Raw genomic sequence first — 10,283 nt, 5'->3', positions numbered from 1 at the left:
CACTGTATTAGAAAACAAATAAATTTTTTATGCAATTATCTCATATTTAATAATTACAATCTAATAAAAAAATACATAAATAAAAATTAAACAAATATATTCATATTATAATTAAATTACTAATAATTAACAATACAAGTTTTTTAATAAATAAATTAATAACAATACTTTTATATTATAAAAAAAATACCAATAAGTAATAGTTTTGAAAACCTACTGATATTTAAACCCGTTTTCAATCCAAAAATCAGAACGAAGGACCAGCTTGGAAAAGCCATGTAGGTTTAACCTCGTTTATTCCTTCAAGAGTAATGTATCGTTTGTCGCAGTGATTGTCATTCAGTCAGTGAGACGAGCGAAAGACAAAACAATTATTTGATATGTGTTTAAGTTAAAATAAATCTATTTTTTTGTTTTTGAAAGATTTCGGTTGAATTTTTTTTAGCATTTTTAACTTTAATACATTAAAAATCATTTTGTCTAGTAATTTAATATAAATTAACATTGATTTTCTTTATTATTATAAAATTTATTGAGTGATTATCATAATTATTAGTATTATGTAATTATTTGAATTATATAAATTCACTAATTTTTATTAATATAAATATACTATTTCAAAAAAAATGGTTATGATAATTAATTAATTTTATTATAGTTAATAATAAGTTCTCAACAAATAGTTATATTTTAATAAAAAAACTATTTATTTTTGTTAAGTGGTTTAATAGACAAAACAGGTTCAAACAACTTTATTATTCTTGTGAAGTGATTTTAATGATCCGACTTTGATGTTGTTAAAAGTGATATGAACAAAACATAAATACGACCAAATTGTATAATCAAAAAGTCAATCATTACAACGTTCAAACTTTATCGATTTCCTCAGTCTCCATCTTATCAGTAACCTTCTGCTGAGTTTCGTTGGCCTTCTTCAAAATTGCGCGTCGTTTCAAGTGTTGGTTATAAATTGGGACACTCGACTTTGTAGCTCTTAATTTCAACAATGGCAACGAGTCGATGTTTTTGTTGATATGTTTGATCTTCTGTCTAATTTCTTGTTGTTTGCCAGGTCTGATACGTTCGATATAATGAGTGAGTCTTCTTCTCTGTCTAATTTGTTCGATACGTTTCATTGCCGTGATAGTCTTGGCGTACAACTCTCTGTTATATCTGACTGGGCGGTTTCTCTTCATTTCAAAGTCGAGTGTCTTGTCGACGGTCATCTCACGACCCGTTGTCATTCTGTATGCCTGCGCCCATTTGAACTTACGTGGGTTACGTTTCATCTTGAAACTCTTATGGCACTTCGACCTACAAAACCAGAAGCAGCACCCGTCATTACGGACAAACATCATCCCATGTCCTGGGTATATACTTCCACCACAGAAGTAACACTTCTGGATTCTCATTGTTTACTCAATTCAAGTTTATTCAATTATTAGGGTTTTACTTTTCTTTGTGTTTTTTTATAACATTTTGAAAAATGTTATTCCACTTCTTTTTCAGTGCTTTAATCGAAAAATCATTCAAATGACTCGGAACAAAAAAAACTCAAAAACATATGGCGACGACTCCAGTTTCTGCAACAGATACTATTAAAGTGTCCATAGAGAAAAGTACAAACAATTTCAATATATTACAAGCGTACGCCGATTCACAAAAACAGGCGAATGATTATTTCGTTCAAATATTGTCCAATGTCGCTGAAACTAACTTCTACAACTCACATATTATTAATCAACTTCTTCAGAACCAACACAATACTCAAGACAATCAATACCAAGGCTCCCTCGAAGAAATCACTAAACTCAAAGAAGACAACGAAGAGCTCAAATCACGTGTCCAACGTCTTGAAGAATTCGTTGAGCAGATGATGAAAAAGGAACAAGACAAAAACTCTCAGATACAAAAGATCATTGCTTCGCAAAATGAAAAGCCAGTTGAACCAATTCAAAAGCAAAGTGTATCACCTTCTGTCATACTTCCAGTCGCTCCCCAATCACGCTCAGAAAGTTACCAATCAATTCCACAGAACCCATTTCTAATTTAGTAATTTTACTATTAATTTATAATTGTTTAATTATAATTTATCTACTAACAAATGAAGAATACACAATCACTCAACTTGCTGATCAACAGGTTGTACTTGGGCTACCTTTTGTTTCTCTAACTCCCGCTTGTGTAACTTCGCCTTTTGCTTTTTGAGTCTTATCAATGTGTGAAGACCACGCTTCTTCTTGAAGTCAGTTGTATCGTTTTGCATGTTCTCTTTCCACATCTCTCTGTATTGTACCATAATATCGTCTCGTGCATACTGAACAGTCAGTTTGTGGCCTTTCCAATTCAACATATTCAGTGATGACAAACACTGATGGAGTGCTAAATCGTTCTTTGCATTGAATTCCATGTACGCAAAGAGTGTATCCTTTTCCTCTTTGTCTTTGAACTCTATACTCTCTACCGTCCCATACCTTTTGAACTGTTCTTTTAATTGTTGTTGTGTGATCGAGCGGTCTATCCCCCCAATAAATAGGCGTTTGTGCATCGGTCCACTAGAAACACATTCACGACTCGGTGTCGGAAATTCTTTCTGCGGCTTCGCTATGTTTTCGTGTTGTTCTTTTGGTGCTCCAAAAGTGACTTTAGGCATTTAGGTTTATCAGTTGAACCAAATTTGTTCTTTGTTTTTGTGATAAGTAATTTATTATTTAAATATAATACTATTATAATTTGTATAACCAAATTAAAAATGTAATATAATATACTAATAAATTTTTATTCAATTCAAGTTAATAATTAATAATAAATTTATTATTTATTATTTATTATCATTGAGTACTATTGTAATAAAATTTGTTTTATCCTTTTGTGGTGATTTGTTGTAAGTTATTTTGAGTTAAAAATTTGAATGTAAACTTAAATAAAAATTCATAAAATTTTTTATGTTATCACTTGCATGCTCATATTTTCTTTTGGTTTTTATTCACATTAAAACCGTTGGAAGTGTACTTATTGATCGATGTATTGCAATCAATTATTACAGCGAGTTATACAAAGGATTAGACATCATTCAGCGGTATCCCCACGACTCAAAAGCCTTCACACAAGGATTGAATCTAGTAAATAACACATTGTATGAGTCAACTGGACTTTATGGGAAATCGTCCATTCGTAAAGTTGATAAAAAGAGTGGTGATGTTATAACAAAGACAAAACTCGACCAAAAGATGTTTGGGGAAGGTATTGCAATATTTGGTGACGAGATGTATCAACTGACATGGAAGAATCGTGTTGTCAATGTTTTTAATAAATATGATTTGAAATACAAACGAAGTCTTCAAATACCAAAAGTAATTCAAGAAGGGTGGGGGATGACCCGTATTAACAATACTTTTGCGATTAGTGATGGGAGTGACTGTATTTATTTAGTCGAACCCACGACGTTTACATTACAGCACATAGTCAGAGTGAGACGTGGGAATAACAAACTGATACGAATCAATGAGCTTCAAACAGTGAATGGTTTAATTTTTGCCAACATATGGTATGAAGATGTTCTTTGTGTCATTGATTTAGTAAGTGGAAAAGTCATAAGTGAGTTCTGGTGTGACATTTCACGGAATAAAGGAGAGGATGTGTTTAATGGAATAGCTTATGATGAGTCGAAGAATAGATTATTATTAACTGGAAAGCTATGGGATTCTTTATTCGAAGCCGTTTTAGTAATTTAATTTTTTGTTATTTAAAATGTTATATATGATATTAGCAACGAGTGAACTTATAATAACAATGAGCACTGTAAACGAACTACAGTTGCCCGAGGAATGCCTGAAAGAGTTATACACAATTTGGAAATGTGGAGGGTATACGGGTTTGGTATTCGACAAATTAATGCGCGTCACGTTTGTTCTTTCGATAATTCAAACAAAACTCTCAGACTTATATTGTTATTTAAAGGTGAATAACAAAAAGAGAGAAAATTGTGTTATTAGTGGTGGGGTTAATTATGGTTTCTATAAACTATAATAAACTATTTTCAAGCGAGTTCAAAGGGGATGCCATATCTTCGTATTTTGTGAATAATGAGCAACGAAGTATTTGCAAACTCGTTTTAATTTTGATCTTTCTCCCTATATTAGTTCGCGAGTTTTATATCTTTATTACATCTTTGAGCTCCACAAAACTTCTCCAAGCAAAGTGTTTTTACGAAGTGAATCACTTTGAGGATTTCAATAAGAATTGGGACGGGATAGTCAGTGTTGTTGCTCCCTTTCATGGGTATGACAGGAGGTCCTTTGTGTGTTCTAAAAGTTCCGTGATTGATCCTAAAACGAATTCACTCATAAGATCCTCTATTGTTTGGAAAGAGAATTTGATGACTCTAATATACAATGAATTCGACTTTTTACAAGCTTACCCCACTAAATACACAATGAAGATCGTTGAAAACATCTTCTTTCCTCCGTTTTTTACTCAAGATTTCTGTAAAAGAGTCAAATATGATGTATGTTTACAGAACGTTTGGAAACATTAGTTTGTTCTCTTTTTTTCTTGTATATTTATAGCACTTTTATTATAATAATATAGTTCTATAAATAAACTAGATGCCATTTTTGAGAACCAAAGTAATTTGTAGTGTCCAGGCTAAAAGAGACGAACTCAAATTTATGCACGTATTTCCGTTGTGTTTTCTTCACGTATTGTTTAATGGATATTTAATTATATTAAAGTACTTCAGCTCATTCACTGGCAAAAATGTGTTGTTTCTTACGAAGTGTCGGTTCACCAAATTTGCAAAGGTGTTATACAGAAAGTATAACGAGATGCCACACGAAGTGACTTCTCGACTTTACAGAGCCGAGCCAATTGCAGAGCAAATGATCGGCATCAACCAGAAGAATGTATTGTATCACTTGATGAAAGTAATCAAAATCATAACAGCGGGATGTTGTCTCGTGATCATTCCTCTTGCCTTTATCACCAAATTCACACTCTTCGGTATTTCTTCATCATTTTTGTTGATGGTAGCAATACCAACTGTCGCTCTTCTCTATTCACAAACAACAAAAAAGGTAGTCCCACTTACACCAAAACAACTTGGAATGGCTTTGGAGAAATTCACTTGTCACGAAGACAAAAGGTGGAATTACCCTTACTTCGAAAAAACAATTTTGAGCCAATTTGAGTCTTCAATATTTAGGTCAAACATCATGCAATGTTTATCAGAAGTGTTGGCACCGTTTTTCATCAGCTCGTTTCTCGATAACAACATCTTCTCCTTCGATTGTTTGTCTTACTATATATATAGTTTATATATAATACTTGTATAGTTAAAGCAACAAATATCTTATCTTCAGCACCAGTTATCGAATTGGTAATCTCAAATTCTACAAGTTCGCGTCAAAAGCTTGTACGCAACAGTACAGTGTCACAGACCCTTTGTGGCCTTACAAATTTCCTCAATATGATTTAGCACAAAGAACTATACATTTTAATACATTTAACTAAATTGTTAACAATAATTAATTTCATTACTAATGAATCATTAGAAAACAATTAATAGGAACAATTATAATTATTGATTACAATATAATACCACAACAATTCAATTATTTTTTAAGAGTAGCTGGTTCATCAATCGGGGTCAAGAGGACTTTTCCTTTCTCGGTGATGATAACAGTGGCCTTGAACTGCGACACATTTCCGGTCTTTTCATAGACAACATTGTATGCATCGACCAAGGAGTGTTTAGTCATTTCAACTAACCCTAATTTGGCTTTAGCTTCGTTCTCAAGCATAGAAATAGCAAATGGGAATGTTGGGTACTTGTCGTTGATCTCTCTGAATGTGGTTTGAGACGCTTTCATCTTGAGTAAATATGACTCTTCGACGTTTCTCTTGAATACAGTAGTTCTAGTGTCTCTTTCAATTGGTTTAGCAGCTCCACTGGTCAACTGAATTTCTAAATTCCAGACTTCATTTGCTTCAATAGTCAAATGATCACTTGGACTCTTTGGGAGAACGTTCAAGATGAACTTCTGGCCATCGATCACATATCTCTCCATATTACGCGAGATGATGTTCTCAAATGGTTTGACGTCGTACTTCTTGCAAACGGCATCAATAGCTGCGGAGATGTCTGCAGTGTTAACTCCAATTTCCAACTTGGTGACTGCTTCTTTGAGTGCCAAATATCCGGCTTCAATCAATTTCTGTTTGTCGCCAGTGGCAGCTTCTCCAATTACTATAGTGTTGGCAACTTCAGCAACAAATCCGGAGATGTGTGCGCCCAATTGGATCTTAACCAAATCACCCTTTTTGATTGCAGTTTTGTCATCAGCAAGTGGGGAGTAATATCCACAGCAATTGTTGAGTGAAATGCAGCAAGGGAAAGCAATACCCTTCTCATAGTTGTATTTCCCTTTGAACACTTTACCACATTCCTCAGTGATATAAGCATTCACTTTTGTGCAAATGTCATGAATGACTGCTCCTTCTACACATAAGGTTTCGGCTAATTTCAAAGCAGCATTCGCGATTTTGGCAGCATCATTGTAATGAGCCATCACACGTGGGTCGGTGACACTCTCAAGGCTTTCTTCTTCCTCTTGTGCTTTGTCTTCAGCTTCTTTCTTAATGTCAGCATCTTCCTTAGCTCTCTCTTTCTTCTCGTGTTGTGCGACTCTCTTCTCGATGCTCACGGCTGACTTCTTTGGCTTGTGGATAGTGCTCATTTGTATGAAAAATACCCAGTTAATCGACTTTTTATTGACCTTTTGTAGGGTTTACTCAGTCTTATATACTTTTGAATGATATACTAATAGACTTTAATATGCAACCATATTGTTTACTATAAACAGTTTGCAAAAATAGAGTCTGAAGTATTTTTGTGTGAAATTTGTTTGTCAATTTGGTGTCTTAATTGTAATTGAATTAGTGCGTTCTTGTTTATTATATGTTTAAATGGCTTTATAACTGCAACGGTACAAGTTATGTTTCAATTCTCAACAAGTAGTGTTAATACATAATTTAAAAATAACGGAAAATAAAGAGTTATAACAAGAACTTAAAAAATGTGGTTATAATTTCTGAGATGTTTCGTATCGAAAAGAAAATCTATAATATTTTTAAACTGGTTAAACTATTAAACCAAATCATAATGCAACGATTTTTAAAAATCTGTATTTATTAAAAATATTTTGATCTTATGAATTTTAATTAAAATAAATCATAATAATAGTTATCGTTTTTTTTTATGAACAATTGAAAGGTTAAATTCTAGTTAAAAGTATTATAAAATATTTTTCGATTGAAAAAATCAGTCGAAAACGTCAAACCCAAAAGTGGCAGTTTTATTTTTGAAAATCTTTTGAATTGAGTTTCTTGTTTGGAACTGAAAAAATAGAATCCAGTGATGAGCTCAAGTTTGCGATTCTTCAATTACAAACACAATCCCCTTCAATACAACACATAAATAACACTTAGATGACTGTTCTTCAATCGACTCCGACACTTCAGAGAATTCGGGAAACAACTTTTATGACTACAACCTGAAGACTGAATACACTCCGTTAGAACAATATGTCATGAAATTTTCACTTCAAGACACATTATCAGGTAAAGTAGATGAAAGAGACATTATCTACTCGAAGAGAGAGATGGACGTGATGATCAATTTCATTGACTTTGTTGTTACAGAAGCACACGACATCTTACCTCTCCTTTTTGAAGAAGACAAACAAGAGACTATCGCGATAGCGACGTTCGATCTTCAGTATTACATCCACAAAGGAGTCTGGTTCTTGATGGATTTCCTTCGTGATGAATTCAAGGCTGCTCAAAGTGAATTAGAACTCTTCCAAGAAAGTGCAACAGCCTCTTATGTAGCGCGATGCTTCTTCCTTAAAGTGGGCAAGACGTTCATTAAGAGATACTTCACCAAATTCTTCACAAATTTCTTTAATGAAAAATTGGACTTAGAAATTGATGACTACAAAATCACTGACGAGAAGGTCATTGAGAAAAACTTACAAAACTTGACCAAGAAAACTAATGAGTTGTTGCAAGTGATATATTCCACGATGGACCAACTCCCCAATGGTGTTAAATTAGTCGCCAAAATGCACTCTGAGTTGATCAAAGAGTACTTCCCACAACTCAGTCAATACTCTCGATTTGTGTCTACTGGTCTTTTCATCATGAATCAGTTCTATATCCAAGCATTTATGTACCCAGAGAAGTATGGGATTTGCACTGCAGAGACCCTCACTTTGAAGAACAAACGAAATTTGGCACTCATTGCTAAGATCTTACAAACCCTTGCGTCTGGTAATGGGTTCAAAGGGAAGGGATCTGAGTATATGAAAAGAGTCGATGCGTTACTCAAAAGTAATACAAGACCCCTTCATGACAAATTTGTATCGCTCATTATTAACTCGTCAAGTCTGCCTTATACCTTTTTGCTCGACGATAGTTTGACTATTTCGAATGAAGCCGTCTCGGTGCTGCACATGGAACTTTGCCATAAAAGTGCTGAAATCATCCGTATGTTCCCGACTGATATATCAGAGAAGTTTTGTCGCTTTATGGTGGCCATTGGGGAACACAAAGACAAGCTTGATTTCTTGTTTGATTTTACATCGGACCAACAGAAGATGATCAAGACCTTCTTGGAAGAGAGAAATTTGGAAGGAGTCTATATCGCCAAAATTGATGTTTCCGAACACGAAGGCGTCGACAAGAAAAAGAAGAAGAAGGAACAAACGATCAATGGGTTTGTCATTGTGTCACTGCACAATGTCTGGATATTAACAGGGACTGGGGAAGTTGAAGCAACCTTCCATTGTTTGGCGTTGACGAAAGTGCAAATGAATGAGGACAACATCACATTTGAATGTGCGAGAGGGGACAAGACGGAGAAATTAACTGGTTCGACTGCACGATGCCACGAGATCATAACGTCGATGATCAGAGCCTTCAAGTCGAGCTTCCCAGATGAGAAGATCATGTTTGAAATCGAAGCACCCCAAAGCCATATGAATATCTTTACTAATGTGTACTCCCTCAGAACATTCACGAAGTGTGGCGGATTCACTGGAGTTTATGAAGCACAATGTTCCTTCAGAGAATACCCGTACAACCAATCTGTGCGATGGGCTATTGAAAATGCTAAGGAAGAAGACAAAGAGAGTAAGCATATGAAAGTGTCTCGATTCTATAATGGCGACTTGACTGCTAAGGAAGACAACTTGACTGCAATTGACTTGATCCCAATCTTCTTTGCTTTGAAGTCTAACATGTGGTTTACCGATGTTTCAGTGGAAGATATGTCGCTCTTAAAATGCTTTGATGGTCTAGTTGAATACGTCAAAGTGAATAAAGTACTTAAGAGTCTCCGATTGCGGAATGTAGACGTCGGTAAAGGGTGGGATGTACTATTTGAAGCTTATAATGAGAATCCAAAGCATCCACTGAGGAAATTGGATGTTTCTGATAACATTATTGATGAGAAAGCTATAGTGTTGATCAGTACTTTAGTCTCTAAGTATCACTTACAGTCACTCTTCCTTTCAAATGTCTTGACGAACGAAAAGTTGTCGGGCGCTTTGATAGGGAAGTTGAAGTTACTTGAAGACAAGAAAAACTTGAAGACGATCGACTTGTCTGGCGCGAAGTTGCCAGCAGCTGGCATTGAGTTTATTGCTTCACAGTTTCCGTTGAACTTTCCCGACTTGGAAAAGATCTATTTGAGAGACATTACTGTACCAAAGACTTCCTCAATGCTCAGGTTTTTGCAAAACATGCCACTTCTCAAAGTCCTTGATTTGTCTGGGATGAAGATGTCATTGAAAGTGATCGACAAGACGTCACAAGATCTTCAAGAGTATATCCACTGCTGCAAGAAACTCGAGATCTTAGAGTTCAACCGAGTTGTTATGCCTGGTGATGTCTTAAAGAATATCATTAAAGACATCGACTGTTCTCAAGTCAGCATCAACTTGAGACAAGCCGATTTCCAAGTTGAAAGCGTCAAAGTGTTTTCAACGGTATTCATTGGGCTGGAGTCTGTCAAACTTTTGGACATTTCAGACAGTGGCATTGGGGAAGAAGGGTTGGTCTACTTACTCGAGTCTTTGTGCCAAAACACTATCCTTGAATCCATCAATCTCTCAAAGAACTTGTTCTCTGTTGGTAACAAAGAACGTGTTGTGAAGGCCTTAGTCAAGTTGATATCCGGCGGGACTGGGTTGAAGACATTAAAAATTGCTGGTGGTCCGAAA

At 34.9% G+C, this 10,283-nt stretch overlaps 8 protein-coding genes across 8 annotated transcripts; 5 read left to right on the top strand and 3 right to left on the bottom strand.

Moving 5' to 3' along the window:
* Nucleotides 1-866: 866 nt before the first annotated feature.
* On the bottom strand, nt 867-1,412 carry EIN_223940 (60S ribosomal protein L24, putative; the record flags this gene model as incomplete). The annotated part of the gene is made up of 1 exon (XM_004254894.1): nt 867-1,412. The coding sequence occupies one exon, from the start codon at nt 1,410-1,412 to the stop codon at nt 867-869; it is 546 nt and encodes a 181-aa protein (XP_004254942.1).
* Nucleotides 1,413-1,564: 152 nt separating this feature from the next.
* On the top strand, nt 1,565-2,053 carry EIN_223930 (hypothetical protein; the record flags this gene model as incomplete). The annotated part of the gene is made up of 1 exon (XM_004254893.1): nt 1,565-2,053. The coding sequence occupies one exon, from the start codon at nt 1,565-1,567 to the stop codon at nt 2,051-2,053; it is 489 nt and encodes a 162-aa protein (XP_004254941.1).
* A 66-nt stretch (nt 2,054-2,119) lies between these two features.
* Nucleotides 2,120-2,653, bottom strand: EIN_223920 (hypothetical protein; the record flags this gene model as incomplete). Its single annotated transcript, XM_004254892.1, has 1 exon — nt 2,120-2,653. One exon carries the CDS (start codon nt 2,651-2,653, stop codon nt 2,120-2,122), a length of 534 nt encoding a protein of 177 aa, XP_004254940.1.
* A 292-nt stretch (nt 2,654-2,945) lies between these two features.
* On the top strand, nt 2,946-3,734 carry EIN_223910 (hypothetical protein; the record flags this gene model as incomplete). The annotated part of the gene is made up of 1 exon (XM_004254891.1): nt 2,946-3,734. The coding sequence occupies one exon, from the start codon at nt 2,946-2,948 to the stop codon at nt 3,732-3,734; it is 789 nt and encodes a 262-aa protein (XP_004254939.1).
* A 58-nt stretch (nt 3,735-3,792) lies between these two features.
* Nucleotides 3,793-4,537, top strand: EIN_223900 (hypothetical protein; the record flags this gene model as incomplete). Its single annotated transcript, XM_004254890.1, has 2 exons — nt 3,793-3,905; nt 3,976-4,537. 2 exons carry the CDS (start codon nt 3,793-3,795, stop codon nt 4,535-4,537), a joined length of 675 nt encoding a protein of 224 aa, XP_004254938.1.
* A 70-nt stretch (nt 4,538-4,607) lies between these two features.
* EIN_223890 (hypothetical protein) lies at nt 4,608-5,476 on the top strand (the record flags this gene model as incomplete). The annotated part of the gene is made up of 2 exons (XM_004254889.1): nt 4,608-5,289; nt 5,361-5,476. The coding sequence occupies 2 exons, from the start codon at nt 4,608-4,610 to the stop codon at nt 5,474-5,476; spliced, it is 798 nt and encodes a 265-aa protein (XP_004254937.1).
* A 136-nt stretch (nt 5,477-5,612) lies between these two features.
* EIN_223880 (proliferation-associated protein 2G4, putative) lies at nt 5,613-6,737 on the bottom strand (the record flags this gene model as incomplete). The annotated part of the gene is made up of 1 exon (XM_004254888.1): nt 5,613-6,737. The coding sequence occupies one exon, from the start codon at nt 6,735-6,737 to the stop codon at nt 5,613-5,615; it is 1,125 nt and encodes a 374-aa protein (XP_004254936.1).
* Nucleotides 6,738-7,417: 680 nt separating this feature from the next.
* On the top strand, nt 7,418-10,275 carry EIN_223870 (carmil, putative; the record flags this gene model as incomplete). The annotated part of the gene is made up of 2 exons (XM_004254887.1): nt 7,418-7,427; nt 7,489-10,275. Coding segments are annotated over 2 exons (2,797 nt in total), but the record flags the coding sequence as incomplete, so codon positions are not given.
* Nucleotides 10,276-10,283: the final 8 nt, after the last annotated feature.

Source organism: Entamoeba invadens (assembly GCF_000330505.1).
Source record: "Entamoeba invadens IP1 unplaced genomic scaffold scaff_1105074725849, whole genome shotgun sequence".
Classification (NCBI taxonomy): Eukaryota; Evosea; order Mastigamoebida; family Endamoebidae; genus Entamoeba; species Entamoeba invadens.
The sequence above is the reverse complement of the archived record's forward strand: the minus strand, read 5'-3'. Positions and strand labels throughout refer to the sequence as shown.